This window comes from Miscanthus floridulus, chromosome 8 (genome assembly GCF_019320115.1).
Source record: "Miscanthus floridulus cultivar M001 chromosome 8, ASM1932011v1, whole genome shotgun sequence".
Taxonomy (NCBI): Eukaryota; Viridiplantae; Streptophyta; class Magnoliopsida; order Poales; family Poaceae; genus Miscanthus; species Miscanthus floridulus.
Window position 1 is genome coordinate 31,548,256 of NC_089587.1, and position 23,128 is coordinate 31,571,383.

The following is a 23,128-nucleotide window of genomic DNA, read 5'->3' on the forward strand; positions in this document are numbered from 1 at the left end:
GCACCGGGGCCACGGCACGCCCCCATTGCCGCACAGTGCCTGGTGGACAGACAGGTCCCTGACATGTTGTCCCGAGGGCGTGCGCTGACTGGCGTCGAGCTCGCGTCACTGAGACAATGAGCTCTCCGCCTGCTGCACCACCGCGTGCTCGAGCAGCATGTGGATCTCGCGATGGGCTCGACGATCCTCGGGTGTAATGGGCTTCAGGAGCCCTCGAAGCAAGGCTGATGCAGCAGCGATGTTTTGGCTTGCCCGGGCAAAGTGTGGGAGGGCTCCATCGTCTTCGATATCCTCCGGTTCGTGTCGCGGGCCATGGTGCGATCACGCCCACCGTCTCCACGGTGCTCGGTCTCTCGCTCGAGCTCTATGTGCTCCTGCTCGAGTTGGAGCCATGCATCCTCGAGCTCCTGGTGCTGCGCCCTTAGCTGTTCTACCCGCATGCGAGGGAGGGCCCCTGTATCTTCCTCGACCTCATCATCGAGGTCGTTTGGTGGGGTAGCCCCTCCCTTGTGGACGCTTTCGATGCGTCCCTCGGGGGTACCTACCATAAAACATTCTCGCGAGGGGTGATGGCTCCCCCTGCTGGAGTTAGAGTTGGAGAGCGACACTGAATCTCCTACAAAGAAGGTTGTGGAAAGATTCTACGACGTATTCAGTCATCTCCACAAACTCGTCATTCGTAGGGGATGGGTGCAAGCGCTGCGCCATGAGGTGGCCAATAGTCCCTGCAGCATTGCGCAGACCGAACGAGAATGCTGCCGGGGCGCCCCGGGTGAGGTGTTCCGGGGAGAGCGGTTCCCCTCCGGCGAGTTGCATCACGGCGTTGGCGAAGGAGAAAGTAAGACAGCGTAGCTCCTCTTGGGACGGTCGGGGTCCTAGGAAGGCGTCGAGTTGGCACTCCAGCCTCCCGTAGTTGAAGCCGAGGAGCCGGTCGCTACCGGGGACACGGGCCTCTGGCGCGTGCAGCTATAGCTCCTCAAGCGCCTCGACGATCGCGTCGAGGCTGGTGGAGTGGAGAGACTAGACAGCAGCGAGAGTCTACGCCAACTCTCCCTCCGTCGTGGCGATGAAGTCCATACTCCTAAAGCGCATGTGCACGTCCAGGACCCAGCTGACGCCGTGACTAGCCATCTGAGGCCTAATGTGGACGTCGAGACGCGCAAAAATCCCCTACCTGGCGCGCCAATCATCGATGTTTCGGATTACCGGCTAGTAAATTTCTAGTTTGCGTGTCTGGCCTGGATGGTGTGCTCGAAGAACATAAGGATTATACTAGTTCGGGCAGAACGTTCTTACGTCCAGTCTACTACTGCTTGTGTTACCGGCACTGTCTGTAGTAGGGGTTACAGATGGGCGAGAGAGAGAACAGATTCCAGGTCTCTGGTGAAAGGATTAAAAAGTGCTGAGAGTTTATTCAGCTGCTCAGCCGTGTGCTCGTGCCTATATCCCTGTGTGTGTGTGTTGCGTTGTGTTCCTCCTTTTATAGAAGAAGGGGGAGATGCAGGTTACATCAGGAAAAGAGAAGAGAGAGAGAGAGAGGGAGAAAATCGAGGAGAAGAAGCCCTCTGGGACCGCCGCATCCTTCTTCTCCTTCATGAGGGCCCCACCGACGTTGTAGATGGTGACAGGGACGGCTCCACGTTGGGCTCCTGTTCACCACTGGTGCTATGCCCCGACGTCATCAGCTGGTCGTGGCGTTCCATCCCGTCCCAGCGGACAGCGTGGTGAACCGACATGCCTGTCAGCGGTCGTACGGGGATTATGCAGCACAACGCCCACACATCCATCACTGTTGGCGATGCAAACCCCCGGGCATGGCCTGTCGTGGCCACGGGTCATGTCAAGGCATGCCCGCGCCACTTCTGATGTCAGAGGCTTGATCCAGGACCACACGCTTGGACCCATAGTGGTTGAGGTGGTACGGACCCCGCCGGGCGAGGCGCAGCCCGCGCCTGAGGGGTTGGGCCAGAAGGAGCCTGCGCCCGAGGGGTCGGGCGAGACGAAGCCCATGCCCTCGGGGTCGGACGACACGGGGCCCGTGCCCGAGAGATCTGGCGAGGCGGAAACCGTTTCTTCAAGATCGGTCGAGACTGAAATACGTAGTTGAGTATCTAAACAAGTTGTCATCCGCGGTCGTCAGATCTCTTGTATGGTATCGCTGATAAATGCGGTCGACGGATACCTGAATTTGTGGTGCACCCGGCCATCCAGGCGATCCCAATCCAAGTCCAAAAGCAGAATTAGGCCTTGCATGCATTTGCTGTGGACGCAACGCAATAATGCATACGCCATCACAGCGCATTAAGGGGCACGGTGCCGTCTCCCCTGCGTAATATTCCATTACGTCCTGCATACGTGTTGCATCCGCCAATTCCGGCCGCTTCGTCGAGCTGCCATGGCCCATGGGTGCTAGTGCTACGTCGCCTAGCTAGCTTCCCTATAAATGCATCGCCAATGGCGGTCCAACGGATCCGCGCTCATCAGACGACCAAAGCACGTCTCAGTCTCTGCTCTCGTTTTCCTCTGCTCGCTCTGAACCATAAATGGCGGCGAGCAACGGTGGCGCCCCGCTGGTGGTGTTCGACTTCGACAAGACCATCGTCGACTGCGACAGCGACAACTGGGTCGTCGACGCCCTCGGCGCGACCAGCCGGTTCGACGAGCTCCTGCGCCACCTCCCCTGGAACCACGCCATCGTAAGTGCCGGCCGGCCGCTACTGGCTGCGCATTCCTGCATGCTCTGTTTTCACGGATTTGGAATCGTCGTTTAATTTTTCGATCCATCACTGAAGAAAGGAGACTGAACAGCTTCGATTCACCGATGGATCTCCCTGGCTGCAGGATGCGATGATGGGCGAGCTGCACTCGGAGGGCAAGACGGCCGAGGACATCAGAGACAGCCTCAGAACGGCGCCGCTGTCCCCGCACGTCGTCGCCGCCATCAAAACCGCCTACGCCCTCGGGTACGTGCTCTCTGCTGCCTGCCGGCCTGCGCTGCGCATGGCCCGCATGGGTTCTTTCTTGATCCACTTCCACTCCCGAGTCCAGATCCTCTCTTTTTTTCATTCACCCGTAATGGCGATGTGGCGATGCGAGCGCATGATGCATGCAGGTGCGAGCTGCGCATCCTGAGCGACGCCAACGCCTTCTTCATCGACGCCATCCTCGCGCACCACGGCCTCGCCGCCTACTTCTCCGGCACCCACACCAACCCGGCCCACGTCGACGCCGCCGGCCGCCTCAGGATCCGCCCCTACCATGAGTTCGGCGCCGGCGCACACGGCCACGGATGCGCGCTCCCGACCTGCCCGCCCAACATGTGCAAGGTGGGCATGCATGTCCGATCAGTCGCTTCTTGGCCATCGGTTGCCGGACCTGGCTCGCTCTTGACGCCGATCATATATGTTACTTGCTTTCGTTCAGGGCAAGGTGATGGAGAGGATCCTCCGCCAAGAAGAAGAAGCAGCCGCCGGGGCGGCCAGCACCACGAAGACCCGGAGGAGGAGGACCGTGGTGTACCTCGGCGACGGCCGGGGCGACTACTGCCCGTCCCTGAAGCTACGGGAGGGTGACTACGTGATGCCGCGGGCGGGGCACCCCGTGTGCGACCTCATCGCGGCCTCGCCGCCAGCCGCCGCCGTCCGCGGATGGGCCGGCTTCGAGGACCTCGCCAGGGTGCTCCTCGGCATTGTCGACGCCGAGATCGCCCGCGCCGCTGCCGCCGCGGAAGAAGACGCTGGCGCTGGCGCTGGCGCGGGCGTGGGCGCCGTCGTGCCGGCGGACTGCCGCACGCTGCCGGCGCGTCAGGAGGCGCTCATGCCCCAGGCGGTCCGCGTTCCCAACTGATGGACAATGCGCGCCAAATTAGTACAAGTATTAATAACTCCAGGCTCCATGGATTGTGCTGAGTGCTGACGACTGGATCATGCTGGAAATCTGCTGCTTCGCCTGAAACTGAAAGCCAGTTAATTGCTGCTTTCTTCAGTATGTACCATGATATATACTAGTACAAGTGTCCACCCAAGATATTCCCTTGCTGCTCGATTCTGAGTGATTCGTTGCGTCAGGCTAATTAACCTTCATCTTAAAAATCGACAAAATTCAGAGACGCGGGCAAAACGGGACAAAAGTGATCGTAAGAAGAGCTAGAAACGCCGGCTTGAAAATGGCATGGATTTTAAGGTCCAACGTCCAAGCAATTGGAGCAGCTTCCACTGGGCCTTTTTAATTGAGTCAACTGTCTCTTTGTTATTGGGCCTAGGGTGGTTGCAATAGAGAATGGGCTTGCGTCAAAACCTGACGCCTGGTTGAAAACAATGCTCCTTCGTCTGGAGAAATTCTGGAGGAATTTGGATGGTTTGAAAAAATTTGTTTGAGAAAAATATGGTTTCAGATGAAAAAAAGAAAAGGATGCTAGGTTTAAAGGCACGCGAACGAGGCCAAAGAAATGTTGGCCTGGACGAAGATGTTGCTCAAAAAAGAGAAAAAAGGATAAGATATTCGTTATTCTCACAATCCCTTTGTACTTTGCACGTTCAACTAACAGATTATGCGAAACGTATCTTCTTTTTTTTGCGAATTATGCGAAACGTATCTACACCCATTGTAAACTCAACTTTGCTAATGCCAGCCATGCACCTAACCCAAAGTCATCTATAAGTGTTTTACGGACATTGGTGTTTTACGAGTTAGGTTCGTATCACAAAGCATGCCATTGCCATGCATACGAATGGAGGCAGCGACTCCGGCTGAAAACAGTCTACATAAATCGTTCCGTTACGTATCAATAATAGCTTAGTTCATAGGTGTTTTGCGGACATATGTGTTTTACCATAGATAAACAAGATGTCCCACTTTTAAAGGTTCAATAGTACATCATTCAACCACACTATGGCCTCGTTCGTTTCGCTAAAAAAATAAGTCGAAACACTGTTCCGGCTGATTTGGTGTGACAATTAGACTTATGTGTTGGCAGAGTTATTATACATCATGCCAGTTAGACCACCGGATGAAACCATGTTAATGTTTTTCTCAAATACGCAAAAGATTTACATATTTTTTTAATTAAGTTAGAAGAGTTTAAACATACGAATGTCGCGCTTAAGCGAGTGCCCTAGAAGGTCTAGAAGAAGCCGCGTAAGGCCAGACCGTCCTAGTATAATGATATGAGTTACTGTATTACTCAGAAGCTAAACATCCAAGAGACGGGCGACGCTTCAATTCAAGAAACAGCCTTCTGTCGACGCTGCTTCTTGCATGTCCCTGCTCCCTAAAATGTAATAAACATGGACGTAAAATGTAATAAACATAATCCATGTGCATCGATGCAAAAGGTAGGAACACCATCTTTATCTCAAAAATCTAAAAATGACTAAAAACATTTCAACACTAGCAATTACTTTTAGAAATTATTATTTACAAGAATTTTCGTTGGCATACCAGATACCACGTGCACAACAAAAACTATCGAGGTAGCATGAACCACGCGTGTCTATTTTACTCTATTTAAAACATTCTCATCTCGGCGGCCACGGCTGACCGGCGGCTTCCTTTCGCTTTCCGCCGCCGCGTCCACGCGGCCCCACACTGCTTCCACTTACACGTGGGCCCCGCGCCGCTTGATTCGCCTGATTCCCTTCCGCCTTCCGCCCCGCGGTCTCCCTCCTCCCTTCTCTTCTCTTCTTCCACCTCAATTCGCGTCGCCTCCGCCTCCCTCTCGCTCTCCTCCCGCCGCGCGCCCGACAGGAGCGGAGGGGACGAAGCGGGCGGGGGCGCGCGCGGCATGGACGCGCGGGCCAGGGAGGCCGCAGAGGCCAGCGGCCCCGGGCTGCCGCTCGCCGTGCGGGAGCTCCTCGCCGGAGGCGTCGCTGGGGGAGTCGCCAAGACCGCCGTCGCGCCGCTCGAGCGCGTCAAGATCCTGTTCCAGGTGCGTCGCACACACGATCCTTGCGCACCCGCGCGGCCGACAAGTTTGTCTTTGACAACGGATAGCGATGTATCTTGGTTCAATGTTGCCGTGGTATAATTTGCCTCTCTGGGGGCCGGGAGCTGAGATGCGTTTTCGTGTGGCGGCTGTTCTCGCCCGATCTTGGACGGTGGATTCTTTCTTCGTTCGCGCACTGTGTTGGGTTCTGCAGTATTTATTGTAATTACAATTATAGATGCAAGTTGCGTGATCACGGAATCTTGAATGGTAGGTGAACTTCAACAGTCATGCGACAATCTAGTTACAGTTTGCTGGAGGGGATCGGTTCTTGGTAGAGGCTTTTAACTGTGCCATTATAAAAGTCGGTAATTATCCATAAGTCATTAAAAAAATTGAGTTCTCATATGTGCCACAGCTCTGAACTCTTTTACCCTACACGCCACTTTCGTCAGATTTAGCACTAACGGTGTCCAACTACGGACGTAAAAAGTCAAAAATACTCTTAGGTTTAAATATGTAATTAATTTTTTTGAGCATCTTAACGATCTTAAATGAAAAAAACTCAAAACTAGAAAATTATAGATCTTATCAAGATCTACAATATGTATATAAAAATTATTTTCATTTGATTCTGTATAAAAAATGTGATTTTTCTAAGACATATTAATCATATCAAATCATTTTTTACGGAATTAAATGAAAGATAACTTTTTTACAAAAATTGTAGATATTGTCGAGATCTACAACTTTCTAGTTTTGAGTTTTTTCATTTGAGGTCATTAACATGCTCAAAAAAGATTAATTGCGTATTCAGACTTGAGGATATTTTTTACTTTTCACACCCACAATTTGACACCGTTAGGGCTAAATCTGACGGAAGTGGCATAAAGGACAAAAGAGTTCAGAGCAGTAGCACTTATGAGAACTTAACTTTTTTAGTGACTTGAATGTAATTACCAACTTTTATAATGGCACACGGGTAAAAACCTTTTCTTTGTAACCCGTAACTCATTCTTTGTTCTTGGGCAGTATTGTGACTGCAAGGGTCTGTATGACAAGAAGGCCCCGTTCGCATGCCCTTAAACCCGGCTTGATCCGCTTCTTTTTTCATGTGAAACAGTGTTTTCCTCTCACAAATTCCTCCAAACCGTCCAAATTCCTCCAGAACCATACCATCCGAATGGGGCCGAAAGGTTTACGAAAGTGGTTGGTTTCTTTGTTCTTGAGATTGAATGTGGTAGAAACATGCTCCATTGGTAAATTAGACGGAACCTCTGATAAAATATGAACTGGAACAAGATTGCAGCGTCTTGATTGATGTGATCATCATGTGTAGCAGTCTGAGCTTCGATGAAAGGAGATCCCCATTCGGTATTCTATCTTAGATGACTACTGTCTCTCTTTGGTGAACTCTCTGTATTCAGGTGAAGTATTATGTTGGGACAAAAAATGGGTGCATACAGCATCCACCGAGACTCCATGCATAGTGCGCCTCAACAGGTGACACGTGTGCGTGCATATCAGAGACTCCTCCGCTCGGCTTGAGTCATGACGTCAGCCGATGCACGAGCGACTAAAACAACGTGGAGAGGTGCTTGACAACAAACGTAGGATCTGCAGGCTCTCCACGCCTCCTCCATCGGAAAGGGGTATGTACGGAGTTCGGGTGGATGCTGTATCCACCCAATTTTTTTCCATTATGTTACAGCAAACTACTCCTTTTGGGAAGGAAGTTATGTATTACAGCTTAGCAAACATTCCCAGCAACCTTGGTATCAACTTATAACTGTCTGCTAGGTTGGCTGATAGTTGGAATTTTTCTTTCAGAAGTGTCTTGTATGTGCATCACATTTAACACTGGTAGCTAAGAATTGCCATCATGAAACTTTGCTTGTTGTCACTGTTTGAAAGAATTATAGTCCAAGTCAATTATTGTCATGCTTTGAACCTGCGCTTATAAAGAGTCCTGTTCCTCTATATCACTATGAATATTAAGTAGCCTTCTAATATTTAAAACTATGTTGGAGCTTCCAGACAAGAAGAGCAGAGTTACGTGGTTCTGGATTGATTGGAACCTTCCGAACAATCTATTGGACAGAAGGTCTTTTAGGGTTTTACAGGTTTGCCTCTTCCTAATTTGCATGACAAATGGTAGTCTATTAATACATGTTGCACACTTGAGCTTGACTTTTCAATTGTCTTTCCTTAGGGGAAATGGAGCTAGTGTTGCTCGAATTGTTCCTTATGCAGCTTTGCATTATATGGCATATGAAGAATACCGCCGGTGGATCATTCTTGGCTTTCCTAATGTCAAGCAAGGGCCTGTTCTTGATCTCGTGGCCGGATCGATAGCAGGAGGAACAGCTGTCATATGCACATATCCTCTTGATCTAATCCGCACAAAGTTGGCTTATCAGGTTGGCATCCTTCGCTGAACTGGAAAACCACACTTCTGTTGGATTTCAAGTCACATTTGCTGTACTGTGTATCAACATATTCTCTGAAAAAGGATATGATTAGCATAATTTACTTATGAACATATGTCCCATTTGATTGTTTATACCTTTGTAATTAGTTGTCCTCTCTGCAGGTAAAAGGTGCAGTGAATGTGGGTTTCAGAGAATCTAAGCCCTCTGAACAGGTTTATAAAGGGATCATGGATTGTGTCAAAACAATATACAGACAGAATGGATTGAAAGGCATATACCGTGGCATGGATATGCATGTATTTGCATTTCACTCTTTTCTCAAGGCCAGTTTCTGATATACACCCAGCTATTAACTAAAATGTATTGTTCTTCAGCTCCTTCACTATATGGAATCTTCCCTTACTCTGGTCTTAAATTCTACTTCTACGAGAAGATGAAGAGCCACGTTCCTGAAGAACACAGAAAAGATATCATAGCAAAGCTTGGTTGCGGATCAGTTGCAGGTTTGCTAGGTCAGACAATAACATACCCCCTGGATGTTGTTAGGCGGCAAATGCAGGTATTGTTTTGCTCATAGCATGTGGCCATAAAGCATTTATATGTTCTAAATAATATGTGGCGCATCATTTTCAGGTTCAAGCACTTTCATCATCCAGCCTTGTGGGTAAAGGAACATTTGAAAGCCTGGTTATGATTGCGAAACAGCAAGGTTGGCGACAACTATTCTCAGGAGTATCTATCAACTATTTAAAGGTGAGATATTTCCTTTACTGTTCCAGTAAAAGTTTATTTAGTTGTTTTTTTCTTTCTAATTTTGGCTGCTAGACGAATGTGACAGGTAAGCAGAAGCTGTTAAAACAGTGCAATTCCCATGGTCTTGACTGTAGAACTTGACTTTGGCTGAAGTTCTGATTTGTATTGTCCCTGGTCTCCAAAGTTATTTCTTCATTTAAGAACTTGCCTTTTGATGTCAATTAATTAATTAATTTAGCTGAATAATGGAGTTGTTAGAATGTTTTACCAAGGGCTGTGGTTCTGGTTGTGTGATCATTATTTACTAGTACTGCTATTTTATTTTGGACACATCTGCATGTTTTCCTTTCAGTTCTGTGCTGCTGGCATAAAAGAAAAAAAAGAGTGGCTTACATGATCTGCATATATTGATGACTTATGAGTACTGCATATATAATGTTTATCTCTCATTATTAATTAAGTCAGTAAAGTAAATATGCTGAATTTAATGTTCAAAATATACGTCTTACACTTGCTTTCACAGGTGGTGCCATCTGTAGCCATAGGATTTACTGTTTATGACTCAATGAAGGTCTGGCTAAAAGTTCCATCAAGGGAGGACACTGCTGTTGCTATCTTGACAGAAGAACGAAGTAATACAGCTCCTATCCCCTCCAGTTAGGATGAGTCTTAACTCTCCTGGTGATGTGATGCGATGCATACCATTCATAAGGCGTGTAGCATAGCATTCTTTGTTGGAGCTGCATCACCCATAGCTACTAGTCTTCTCCAACAGGAGGAATAGAATTCCAGGCGGATTAGCATTTCTGTGTCGAATTCCACCCTGTACAGACTCTGTATAAAGCTGAATAGCTTGTGTCAAACAGAGAAGCTCTTGGAGAAAGTCTGAATTCAGAGCAAACATGCTCATGTTCATGCTTTGGATCTCCTACTGTCATAGTACTAGGTAGCTTCTTACAGTAGGTTCGAGCCTGCAGGTTTCGACATGTATGCGTCCCCCTTTTGCAATGAGTACAAAGAATCTATGCCTAGCATTCCCCACCCTGTTGGATTCTTGCGGGTTGCACAACACGGCATCTAGGATTTTGGCCAGATTCTCGCAAATTTCAGATTCCTTACCTCTAGTATGATCTACTATATGGAAGTAGCCTCTAGCCTGTACTGGTTCTCTGGATTCTTTCCAAATCGAATTCACATTCACATTTACAGTTGAAGTTTGTATGAATGTACAGTACTACCCAGTTAACTTGGGTAAGGAAAGCTTGTGTTCTGCTCCACTATTTACGATTGAAGAAAAAAAATCTGTCATGTTCGCTTGGCTGATAAGTCATAGCTGAAAGTATTGTCGGCTAATTTATTGTGAGAGAAAAATATTATTTGTTGGCTGAAAAAAGTATGGTTTATAAGCCAAGCGAACAGGACGAAGGTTTCAGCTTTGCAGCATGTGGACTTCATATATTGTATGCTTGACATATGATAAACAAAACTGCCTTTGCATTACTTGAGAGGTTCTCAAAAACCTTCTGTGACCATCGCTTGAGGCTTGTTAAAATCGTAGAGTTGTTCACGCGAGAAGGAACGGTAAAGTTGTTTTAGTACAAGACGTACAGTACTGGTATGTACCAACTACAGCAGTGGGTGATCATTCGCGTCACGCGGAAGGCTCTCGGCATATCCCAGAACCTCAGTTTTGCATTGCCATGTGTAGGACCTCGATGCTTCACTTGCATAAGCCACCAAGTAATATCTTCAATCGCAAGATAAATCTATCTATATTTTTCTTTAGTTAAACATTTTTCCCATTTTATTTTTGACAGTTAGAAAATGGTACTCTGTTGTCTCAAAAAGTAGTTCATTTTAGCTTAGGTATATAATGTTTGTTATGCACCTTAATGTTGTTTAGATACATAGTATATACTCCCTCTGTTTATGAGAGAATGTAATTCTAGTACAGTACCAAGTTAAAGTACATTGAGTTTGACTAACTATATATATATAAATATTATAATATTTGTATCTATATATTTAGTCAAACTTTAAACATATTAACCAAAAATACACCTATGGTTTTGTGACAAAGGTAGTATTTATAAAAGTCAAAATAATCTATAATTTAGAATAGGGGTAGTATAAATTGATTGATGACACATGGGGTGATGTTGTAAGGAACCTAAAGGAAGGGATAAGGGAGTGGGGGGGATTAAAAGAATTAGAGGTCAACCACATAAAAAATCATTCAATAGTTAGGGTTGGTTTGACACTGCTTCTCCTCGAGTGCTCCTCTCAAGAAGATGTAGTACCTAGGATGAGGAGTCACTTTTTTAACTCCAGCTCTTGGCAAAAAAAAAACGACTCTGGCTTTTTTAATATCAGAAAATAACCCACCCTCCTAAAATATTTGGTACGGCTCCCTCCTAGAAGATGCTATCGAAGCTGGAATTCGAATAGACCTTTAATCCGGACGTGCAATGCTACCCATGTGTTAATCTTTTACAAGTCTGCGCCCTTCTACCAATTCTATTCTACAAAACCATACATGGGAATCAAGAAAAAAGATAGTACTCTGTCATGCTTTTTTTTTTCCGCCTTCGCTGCGTTCTGTTTGCATCTTCGGAGTTAAACCTTCGCACTAGCAAACATTGTTTGCTGTAATAAATTGTCGCTCTATATTTCAGCACTACTTCAGTAGTATTTTTAGCGAATGAATAGTGTTTTTCCTCTCACAACAAATCAGCATCAGCAGTCTAATTTCGGCGAAACAAACAGGACCTATCCCGTTATTAATCACCAAAACTGTATCAGAGGGTCGTTGATTTCTTCCGTTACTGGTTTACGACGCGCGAGAGTACTCCTAGATGGCTAATCGTAAATGACTATAGCTGATCACATCTCCTGTTTCAGAGCTAATCGTAGATGACTATAATCACATCTCCAAACACCGAATATCTGACAAATTGCATCACGGGCAACACATGTTTTATATTAAAAAATGAATACTGTACAGTGTGCAGAAAGGCAACAATAATAAGAGTTTTTTGTCTGGTGGACACCGTTAAAACGTGGTTTTGTGCCAAGCACACTCAATTTGCCGTTTTAGACTCCTGGACACTGCAAAAGGCATCAATTTGTCTATTACACATCGGATCCATTAAAAAATGATTTCCTGGTCGGAAGGGTGATGGCGTAGCCTAGGAAGACCAAAATACCCCCTTCAGATACACCACCTGCACACCGGCTCCGCATCCTATCCAGATTATTCACGGCACCATCCTGTAGTCGCAACGCATCTCGCCGCTGCCTCCGCAATTTTTCTCGGCTTGCCATAATCTCTGGCGACTCTTCACCGACCGCCACCAATCACACACGCCATGCCTCCTGCCACTGATGCAACTTAGCTCCAGTAAGTTCTCTCCATCCGCGAGCTGCACTAAGAGACCAGGCCCGATGGTTGCGACTCGGTCCCCACTCCCCGGTCTTGGAGTGGAGCGACTATGCAGCGATGACTCCCTAAAGAAGGTGTCAGACCTGTCCTGGGTTCCTGACGGGTAAGATTCAAATTTCCCCCAAATGATTTGAGGATTTAGGGTTCAGAACATGACATGGGTTCATGAGATTTGGGGGCCTAGAGTTCGTTAGATATATATTTGGGCTTTAGCAGTATCCTTATAGGAGTTGATTTCATCTGTGCTTGTAGGCTCGGGCTCAGCATTCATCAGCCGCCCATAGAACAGAGCATACATTCTGTTTCTTGTGTAGTAGCAGATCCGCATGCACAACCCACACAACAGAGCGCATGTACCACTCTAGCAGATCTCTCTGATCCTGTTATTAAATCTGGGACTGAGGAAAACCCTACAGATGATGATCCTTGGGGCGAAAACGATGAAACTGAGTATGTTGGTGTAGATGGTGAGAAGGTCTTTCATGTTGACTTGATTTCTGATGATGAAAATGAATTTGATTGCATTCCTGATTCTGATGAAGACAATGATGATTGTGCTGTTGATGGTGAACAAGGCTGTGAGATTGTTGACCATGTAACTGACTTAGAAAATCCAAAGATTGAAGTTGGTGTGACATTTGAGGATGGACAAACCTTTAAAAGAGCAATTAGGCAATATGCTATTCTAAATGAGATTGAAATTGCAGCTCCTTATAGTGAAGCCAAGAGGTATAGAGGATATTGCAAGGCCAAAAAGTGCAAGTGGAGAATACATGCATCACAACTGCAAGATGGAAGGACATGGATGGTACCTCCTTTATTTATGTTCCTTTATTTATGTTTCTTAATTTTGTTCCTTAATTTTCTATTTCTTAATTTATAGCCAACTCCTTTAAATTATGTCATTGTTTTTTTGTAGATTAAGAAGATACCTAACAAGCACTACTGTAAAAGCACAAGCAAACTGGAGAGCAATTGTATGGCTGACCAGTTTTGGGTTAGGGACAGGGTAGTTCAATGGCTCAGGGAAGACCCAACAATTGGCCCTGCTGCTTTAAAGAAGCTGGAAGAGAAGTACTTGATCCAATTATCATATTGGATTGTCTACAATGGCAAGGAGCTAGCTATTGATGAGATTTTGGGCAAGTGGGAGGATAGTTTTGAACACGCTTTTGCATTCAAGGAAGAGATAGAAAGGAAGTCTCCTGGAAGTATAGTTAAGATAGATTATGAAAAGGTTGGGTCCAAGATCAGATTTAGCAAGATGTTTGTTGCTTTGAAGCCATGTATAGATGGATTCAAAAATGGATGCAGACCATACCTAGGCATTGACTCCATGGCTCTTACTGGAAGGTGGAAGGGGCAACTAGCTTCTGCCATAGGTATTGATGGACATAACTGGATGTTCCCTGTGGCATATGGAGTATTTGGATCAGAGACTAAGAAAAATTGGGGATGGTTCATGAGTAACCTAGCAATGGCAGTTGGATCCCCACCTGGACTTGTTATCTCAACTGATGCTGAGAAAGGCATTGACATAGCGGTGACCAATGTCTTCACCAATGGAGTAGAGCACAGGGAATGCATGAGACATTTGTACAAAAACTTCAAAAAGAGATTTCATGGTAAAGTCTTTGAGAAGAATCTATGGCCAGCAGCAAGAGTTTACAGGAAAGATTTGTTTGACATGCACTACAATATCATGAAGAAATCATCGCCAAAAGCATTGAAGTGGATTGAGGATAATCACAAGCATTTGTGGGCAAGATGTTACTTCTCTACAACCAGCAAGTGTGATTATGTGACCAATAACATTGCTGAAGTCTTCAACAATTGGATTAAACATGAGAAGTCGCTTCCTGTGATAGATCTAATGGATAGAATTAGACAAAAAATCATGGATAAGTTATTTCAAAGGAGAAGACTTGCCATGAAGCTCAACAGTAAAGTGCTTCCACACATTGTGAAGGACCTCAATGCAAAAAGTAGAGGATTAGTTGGGTATTCAATCCACAAAGGTGTCGGACACACAGCAGAGATAAGTGGTGTTTACAAGGACTTGACTCCTTGGAGACATGCTGTGAACCTAGAAAAAAGAACATGTACTTGCAATAAATAGCAAATCACTGGACTACCATGCACCCATGCAATCAATTTGATATGCTCTTACAGGGGTCTAGAGTTGGAGGATTATGTTGACAATTGTTACTCTATATCTAGGTTCAAAGCTGCATATGAAGGTTGGATTGAACCTATACCAGACAAGACACTATGGCCTCAAGTGAACATAGGATTCAAGCTATGGCCTCCAATACTCAAGAGGTCAGCAGGTAGACCAAGGACAAAGAGAGTGAAAGGAGCCGAGGAAGGAGGCAGCAAGAATAGGAAGAAATGCAAGAGATGTGGTCAATTTGGGCACACTCAGAAAACTTGCAATGAGACTATGTACGACTCAAATGCTCCACCACCAGCACCACCAAAACCTAAGAGAAAGAGAGCCAAGAAGCAGAAGGAAGTCATAACAGAGGAGGTAGCCGCCAATACAAGTACACCTAAGGAAAAGAGGACTAGGAGGGAAGTCATCACAGAAGTAGCAGCAACAGCTAGCCCTAGTACACCACTTAGGCTCCTGTAGGGATCATCAAGCCCATTTGACCTTAACTGTAGTCCTGGCGCACTGACTAGGAGGTAATTATTTTTCATTTAACTAATAAGCAAAGTTGATGAATTTGAAAATAAAATTCTCCTTACTTATTGCCATCTTTCATAGCCGAGCTAGGAAACTTGATGAGATTAACTGCAGTCCTGGAGCACTGACTAGGCAGTAAGTATTTTTTTCATTTAACTTGATGAGATTCAACCAAACTTGATGAGATTCAAACTAATATTTTTCCTAATCCATGCCATTTTTTGCAGCCGTGCTAGGAAACTTGCAATAGAGGAAGCCGAGGTGCATGGTATAATGGCACTAGACCATCTCATGTAGATATGATATTTGTGTATGCGTGTACAAGAAAACTGGAAGAAGCATTTTGACATGCCAAATTGATGTAAATTTGGGACATGTTAAGGTTTTTTGCACCTCTGTATGATGCTGCTCACATAGAGAAGACTTTAGTTTGTGACAAGTTATTAAGTTGTGCTCTGACGTGTGAGGCCATGCACTTGTTAAGCTATGCCGGTTTAATTAAACTTTGTTTCATATTGTCTATTTGATGCTGTGCATAAATACTGTCATTTGATATTGTACCCAACATGTGAAATGTTCTTGAATGGGGCTGGCGTCCAGAATCTATCTCCATTATAAGTGAGGTCATTTTGGTCTTTCATGTGGCACTATGTATGTACCCAGACCAGAAAAGCATTTTTAACCGTGATAATGTGTAGCGTACAAAAGCCTCATGTTTGCAGTGTCCAGCAGCCTAAAATAAACAATGTAGTGTGTTTGGCACAAAATCACGTTTTCGTGGTGTCCTAGAGAAAAAAAAACTCCAATAATAATGTAAGCGTGCAGTGCAGACGCAGCAGAGGGCCGGGAACCAGCCCTGCACAGGTAGCTAGGGAGCAGTGCAGTGAGCGAGGGAGGGGGCAAGGCTATTGCCTTGCACCTCCTTGCAGTGGATTATGGGGGCGATTGGTTGCCCTGCTCGTTTCGTTCAGAATCCCATCCGCTATTCGTCCTGTTCGTTTATTGGTTTCAGTCAGCCTAAACCAGCTAGCCAACAGTATTTTCTTCTCACAATAGACCAGCATCAGCTAGCCCAAACCAGCCCAGAAACCAACCAGCGAACAGGCCGATTAAGTGGTGCACTGTGGTGATGTTAGGTTCCTCTTTTTATACGTTTTGTCTGTTTTGTTTTATTCATCTGCCCCCTTTATCCCGCACGCCTCCATCTTTTCAATTTCATCTTCCCTCGTGAGCCGGGATGGCTTCATACACGTATGATGCAGAGGCCCATGTGTCAGACACTTAAAACTTTGATGCATGTGTGCAACCAAACACGATCTCATTTTGTATTGGACTAACAATAAAGACAATCAAATACAACAAAGTATATAGTCTTATCATAGAAAGAGCCTTGACAGCCACTCCATCCCGGCTCGCTAAACTTGGAGCAACCAATCACCCCCTGTGTACATTGTGCAGTGGCGGGGGCAGGCGTAGGCGTGCAGCCCTAAAATGGCCTGGGTACACGAGACACACCCACCACTTCGCATCAGCCGCGGTGAAAAAATGGAAACGGTAACAAGTTCGGGTTTGGTCGGTGGTTGATTCCATCTGAAATCGGGAAAGGGTACTAGTTTTTTTTTCATCTGAAATCGGGAAAGGTTACTACTTTTTTTTTTCCTTTCCATTTTGTTCATTTTCTGTTTTTAGGCCCTGTTTAGTTCCAAAAAATTTCACCCTAAAGTGTCACATCGAATCTTGCGGCACATGCATAGAGTACTAAATATAGACGAAAAAAAACTAATTGCACAGTTGAGTGAGAAATCGTGAGACAAAAATTTCGAACCTAATTAGTCCATAATTAAACACTAATTGTCAAATACAAACGAAAGTACTACGGTAGCCAAAACAAAAAAATTTGCCATCTAAACACGCCCTTATTGTTGCTGATTCCGGTTTCAAAAGAAGGCAAGAAATAGGCAAAGGAGGAGCGCCCCGCCTCCATACAGAACAGCACGAAACCACGGTATGTATCCTCTGGTGTGTCTTCCCAAGGGTAGAACAGTAAAATTATACTTACTACTTCGTGGTTGCTGCCAAAAAAAAAAATCAAACCTAACTCTATCTTTGGTCAAACTATTTAAAACTTTATCAAACTAGCATCAATATTTATGACACTAAATAGGTGTATTATAAAATATTTCATGATAAATCTATTGCTACTTATTTTGTATGGTATTATTAATATGAGTAGTATGCGTCGTGGGTCCTTGGACTTGTCTTGGGGTGCCACTTAGGTCTACAAACTCTTAAATCGTACTTCTGGCACCCTAATGTTGTTTAAGTATACCACTTAGATCCATAACTCATCGGAACCAGGTTTTGGCCGACGTGGCGTGGACAACGTGGCGTAAGCGCACGTGAGCTGCGCGTGAGCCTGCGTCGTCCGCCGGAACTCGCCGACGTCGTGAGACGGGTCGCCCGCGTCGTCGTCCTCGACGAAGATCTTGCAGCTGCCGTAGCACGTCTCACACGGCACGAACTGGACGTCGCCGCAGGCGGCGCACGCCTCCATGTACCCGAGCTTCCGTGAGGGCACGGCCTCACACCCCTCCAGGGCACGCCCGAGCTCGACCGCCTCGTGCAGGAAGTGCACATCCTCGGCGGCGCCGAGGTACTGGCCGTCGACGAACACGCGCAGGAGCGCGTCGCCTGCGCAGCCGGGCCCGAGGAGCTCCACGAGCTCGGCCTTGAAGACGACGTCGCGCTCGTCTAGGCGCACGCCGTAGCGGCGCAGGATGCGAGCACGGAGACCAGCCCTACCCTCCTCGCGCGGCCGCTCACCGGCGAGCCCATGCCCCGGCGACTCCTCGTCCCCGCCCCAGCGCTCCCCGGCTCTGCTGCGGCCTGCACCGCACCGTCGCCAGCCACCCCGGCCTGCTCTACTGCCGTGCTGTGCTCGGAGCCTGACTCAACCCCTGACCGTCGCAACGCGGCGTCCGTCGAGCTCGCATGCTGCCGTGCTGTGCCCGGAGTAGGATGAACATAGTCCGGCTCCGGCGCGGCGTCCGTTGAGCTTGCATGTGCGCGACGGGGTGGCCATGCTCCTGACCGCATTTGCCGGTGGCGACGTCGTAGCGGGACACCCAGTCTAGTAGAGCGCGCTTCTCCGTCCTGTGTGCCAGCGTGTGTGTTTGGCCCGTGTTGCTGCGGCGACGGCTGCGGCTAACCTGCGCATCGGCGCTCGTCGTCGGTGCTCGCCCGTGCGATCGCGGCAGCTGCTTGCTCGCGCACACCTTTGCACCACCGGCGGTGGCTTCTCGCCTTCTCGCTTGCGCGGTCACAGCTCGCGAATGTGTCTATGCGCACCGGTGGCATCTCGCCCGCGCACATGTGCGCATGCCTGTCCGGCTGCTCGCAACACACATTCGCATCGGGAGCCAACGGCGCAGAACGGCAAAAGGAAGAGGAAGGAACCGGCGGCAGCGGCACCCTCCCCCTCAGCGAACCTCGCAGGCACGACAGCTCGCCTCCTCGGCCCTGCGACGCTGCGCGAGCACGACCTTTGCGCGGCTGCGCCCAGCTCGAGCGGCCAGCACCCGATGGCGGCGACGGCGGGGACGCCGCGAGCGCGGCACCCGGGCAGCCCATGACAGTCACGGTTTGGGAGCCGGCTCGCCCGCGCGCCTGTGCGCAGCCGCGGTTGGTGCTAGCCTGCACGGCGGCGGCTTGGGCGTGTGCCTGTGCACAGCCGCGGGCTCGCCTGCGCGGCGGCGGGTCGTGCATGTTCCTGTGCGGCTGCTCGTGCATGTAGCTTGCGCCGTGCCCCTGTGCATGATGCTCGCCCATGCCCTGTGTGGCTGCTCATGCATGCTGCTCGCTGCGCGGCGGCTGCTCGTGCATGCTGCTCGCCCATGCCCCTGTGCGGTGGCGATGGCAGCGGCTCGCCTAGGGAAGACGATGATTATTTTCAAAACAGTCCCCCAAACCAGGCTCACGCGCGGCTCACATGAGCTTGCGCCACGCTGTCCACGCCACGTCGGTCAAAACCTTGTTCCGATGAGTTATGGACCTAAGTGGCATACTAAAACAATATTAGGGTGCCAGAAGTACGATTTAAGAGTTTATGGACCTAAGTGGCACCCAAGATAAGTTCAAGGGCCCATGCTGCATATTACTCTATTAATATCTTTGTTTATATAGTTTTATTATCAGAAAAGCTATATGTCAACCGGCTGTTTCCCTTTCATCTGTCAAATGAATTTGTGATCGTCCGATTTGCGCTTGTTTGGCATGGTGGGCGGCCGATCCCGTATCTAGCGGTGCTGCCCTTGCCGCACCTTGTAGGCTCTTCGGCCTCACGGTTTCGTCGCTCCCAGACCGCTATTGGCGCTCCGCCACCGCCCCTAGGCCAGCCCTTCGGCCCCGCCTCCGTTGCTCCCATTCATTGGCCACCTGCACGTCGATGTAAAGGGCCTTGGACCGCATCCTGGCATGCTACCACTAATACAGAGATGGGCTTTACTCCCAGTGGGGAACCCCCTCTAGTCCCGGTTCCCCACCCGGGAGCAAGCATCCGGGACTAAAGGGGAGTCCTTTAGTCTCGGGTCAGGATCCCGGTGCGTAACACCAACCGAGACTAAAGGTCCTCCTAGCTTTAAAAAAAATAATGCCTCCCACCGCTGCGTCCCGTGAGATTCGAACCCAAGACCTCATGCATTGCCTCGCGCGTAGCTTACCACCCCACCTACACAACACATCTAACCATGGATGGGATGCTTCCCTTTTAAACTAACCCATCGGGGGACCTTTAGTCCCGGTTGGTGTTACCAACCGGAACTAAAGGTCCTTTAGTTCGGGTTGGTGTTACCAACCAGGACTAAAGGGTCTACCTTTAGTCCCGGTTGGTGTTACCAACCGGGACTAAAGGTGTAGAACTTTTAGTCCCGGTTGGTGGCTCTAACCGGGAGTAAAGGTCCATCTTTAGTCCCGGTTGGTGTCTCCAACCGGGACTAAAGGTCCCCTGCCACTGTGCCGAGCGCAGTAGCCGTTGGGCAGGGACCTTTAGTTCCGGTTGAAGACACCAACCGGGACTAAAGGTCTCTCTAGTCCCGGGCGCAAAAAATGCCGGGACTAGAGCCCATTTTTGCCTCGGATAAAAGGTCTGTTCTCTACTAGTGTACGAGCCCCTCGTCTACCTCCTGCCTCAGCCCTTCCACGCACTGTGTCGTTGTCGGCATAGCGGACGTTGCACGGGACCTCCTCAAGCACGAGGCCAGCATTCCGGAGCAGCTGTCACGGTCCGCACCACCACGGGCCACCTAACGTCCGAATCGGACGTAGAAGAGATGGGTTCGATCTGCAATTTGATGATATCTATGAGCAATTTGATATATATTCTCTGATATCTAGAATCCATACAATTAATTTGTAAAATTTTCTGGAAAATTTAGCATATATTTGTATTGTCCTCAAATTACACCACTGTGTTCAATAAATTACACTGAAGAAGTTAGTGTAAATATAGTAATAAGTCAGTATAAATATAGCTAGAAGATAGTGTAAGTATATGAGAAAAAATTAGTTGATAGGTGGGGTCAAAATAACCGAATGTCGCCTAGACAGATCCTTTATTATTAGTCGAAACAACTGTTTAGCTGATAGTTTTTACGACTGATAAGTCAGTTGAAGCTAATTTTTTATAAAAGAAAATATTGTACCGTGATAGATAAGTTAAGCTAATAAGTTCAAACAAACTGTGCCTTAATACGATAGTACTGGTGTTAGAATAGTCCCGAGGGGTGCAAAGGAGGCCAAGGGAAAGCGGACAAGCCAGATTCCTTGGGTTCGGCCGTTCGGGGCTCGCTCAACAAGAGAATTGAGGCCGCGTTCAGAAGCCAAAAATTTTTGGTTTTGGTTACTGTAGCTCATTTATTTGTATTTGGTAATTAGTGTCTAATTATAGGCTAATTAGGTTTGAAAGTGTCGTCTCGCGATTTCTCACTTAACTATGTAATTAGTTTTTTTTATCTATATTTAATACTTCATACATATGACATAAGATTCGATGTGACAAGTATTGCGCAAAAAAAAATTGGGAACTAATCGGGGCCTGAAGCGTCCCTCTCCCTCCGTCCGTAGCCAAACCTATGCAACACAGTGCCTCTTTTCAGTTTTCAGTGCCCCCCTTTCCCCGTGCATGCTGCTACAGTGACATGCCATGCCAATGGTTATACACGAGGCCCATGACTACCTTCTGTACTCCACGTTAGAAATCTTCGGCTATTGCCCATTGCGTGCAAAAGCACCCGACCAGTTCGTTCCACGGAAGATGCATCATGCATGCTCCGTTCTCTCGTAAGCGAGCCAACTACTGGTTCGAAGGGTTCTTTGTTTCTCTCGTCCCACTCACATAGTTAGTTTTTTATTATTAATATATAATCCATTTATCTTTCTCACAAAGTTTTTTGTTTCTTGTATCAGAGCCGCCTGTAAGCTCATATACCACTTGTCTTTTCTCTCTTCTTCTTTCTTCTCCACCTTAACATTTAGCCAGCTTATAGCCTCTTATTATACTGCTCTAAGCTAGCTGACCATTGAACATGCATATGCATACGAGTTAGAGAAAGAGTAATAATAGAGCGGCTATAGGTTAAGGGGGTGTTTGGTTCTATAGTCGTTCATAAAATTCATGTCACATCAAATGTTTAGATACTAATAAGAAGCATTAAATATAGATTAATTACAAAACCAATTACATAGATGAAGACTAATTTTCGAGACAAAATTTTTAAATCTAATTAATCTATCATTAGCACATGTACTGTAGCACCACGTTGTCAAATCATAGACTATTTAGGCTTAAAAGATTCGTCTCGTAAATTAGTCACAAGTTATGCAATTAGTTTTGTAATTAGTCTATATTTAATACTCTATGCATGTGTCCAAATATTCGATGAGTTAATGAATAAACCAAACAGCCCCTAAGTTATTGTATCTTCTATTTGTTTAAAAAAATATAATTTGTGTAGCCGGGGTTGGAAGTATCGTTACATGAATCACTGTATATTTTGGTAAGGAATTTATTGCCAATCTATAATCTATGGCTGCGTTTAGTTCGTAAAATGAAAATTTTTAAATGTCACAGCGGATGTTTCGGTGATGTCAGAGGAGGTTTTCGGATACTAATAAAAAAACTAATTACATAGCTCACCTGGAAACTGCGAGACGAATTTATTAAGCCTAATTAATTCATCATTAGTTCATGTTAGTACTGTAGCACTTATGGTTAATAATGGACTAATTAGTCTTAAAACATTTGTCTCGCGATTTTCAACCAATCTGTATAATTAGTTTTTTCGTCTATAATTAATACTTCATGCATGTGCCGCAAGATTCGATGTGATAGTTTGGGACGAAAACTTTTGGAACTAAACCAGGCCTGTATAGAAACAGCTAGCTAGCCTACTACTCGTAGGAGTAGGCACCTGTAGCAGGCTTGCTGTGGCTGTGCAAGTGTGCATGATGAGGTCAGTCACAGACAGGGTCCATCTCTCTCTGTGATACCAGTACTGCTCATCCTTGCTTCCCCAGTCCCACCGTCTTATGGCTAGTCTGCCAGAAATCTACTCGCTAGATTTTGCTGACATCATCGACATGTCCATGCCTGTACAGTACTAATCTTTTTTTTGCTACGAGCATGGTACTCCTACTACTCCGTTGTACGGAGTAGCCTTCAGGATCGACTCATCGACGTCGATGCAGAGCAATGCACCCTTTTCTTCCACAGTCGTCCACGCTACGCTCCAGGGGTATCCATCCGGGTGGAACAAGGAACGGAACAAGAACAACCTCATCTTTCCATCCAACAGCTCTCCGTAAACGCTCTTTTTTTTTCTGAGGTGTTTGGG

The 23,128-nt window shown here is 47.0% G+C and overlaps 2 protein-coding genes and 1 pseudogene across 3 annotated transcripts; all 3 read left to right on the plus strand.

Moving 5' to 3' along the window:
* Positions 1-2,472: 2,472 nt before the first annotated feature.
* On the plus strand, positions 2,473-4,009 carry LOC136471481 (inorganic pyrophosphatase 2-like). Its single transcript, XM_066469211.1, has 4 exons — positions 2,473-2,696; positions 2,842-2,963; positions 3,113-3,326; positions 3,424-4,009. Exons 1-4 carry the CDS (start codon positions 2,544-2,546, stop codon positions 3,844-3,846), a joined length of 912 nt encoding a protein of 303 aa, XP_066325308.1. The 5' UTR covers positions 2,473-2,543; the 3' UTR covers positions 3,847-4,009.
* A 1,520-nt stretch (positions 4,010-5,529) lies between these two features.
* LOC136476106 (mitochondrial carrier protein CoAc2-like) lies at positions 5,530-10,384 on the plus strand. 2 transcript variants are annotated; one of them, XM_066473800.1, is made up of 7 exons: positions 5,530-5,919; positions 7,954-8,046; positions 8,136-8,343; positions 8,517-8,642; positions 8,729-8,914; positions 8,989-9,108; positions 9,632-10,384. In XM_066473800.1, exons 1-7 carry the CDS (start codon positions 5,783-5,785, stop codon positions 9,767-9,769), a joined length of 1,008 nt encoding a protein of 335 aa, XP_066329897.1. In that variant the 5' UTR covers positions 5,530-5,782; the 3' UTR covers positions 9,770-10,384. The 2 variants fall into 2 exon arrangements, with proteins under 2 accessions (XP_066329897.1, XP_066329896.1); XM_066473799.1 differs by having other exon boundaries at positions 5,532-5,926; positions 7,961-8,046; positions 8,517-8,678; positions 8,789-8,914; positions 9,632-10,383.
* Positions 10,385-12,552: 2,168 nt separating this feature from the next.
* Positions 12,553-15,185, plus strand: LOC136468809 (uncharacterized; annotated as a pseudogene).
* Positions 15,186-23,128: the final 7,943 nt, after the last annotated feature.

Excerpts from the sequence above, each read along its gene's own strand:
- LOC136471481 (XM_066469211.1), top strand. The coding sequence starts at position 2,544 with ATGGCGGCGAGCAACGGTGGCGCCCCGCTGGTGGTGTTCGACTTCGAC. Across the intron at positions 2,697-2,841 it reads TCCCCTGGAACCACGCCATC|GATGCGATGATGGGCGAGCT; the intron begins GTAAGTGCCGGC and ends CCCTGGCTGCAG. Across the intron at positions 2,964-3,112 it reads AAAACCGCCTACGCCCTCGG|GTGCGAGCTGCGCATCCTGA; the intron begins GTACGTGCTCTC and ends TGATGCATGCAG.
- LOC136476106 (XM_066473800.1), top strand. The coding sequence starts at position 5,783 with ATGGACGCGCGGGCCAGGGAGGCCGCAGAGGCCAGCGGCCCCGGGCTG. Across the intron at positions 8,643-8,728 it reads AAGGCATATACCGTGGCATG|GCTCCTTCACTATATGGAAT; the intron begins GATATGCATGTA and ends TATTGTTCTTCA. Across the intron at positions 8,915-8,988 it reads TTGTTAGGCGGCAAATGCAG|GTTCAAGCACTTTCATCATC; the intron begins GTATTGTTTTGC and ends CATCATTTTCAG.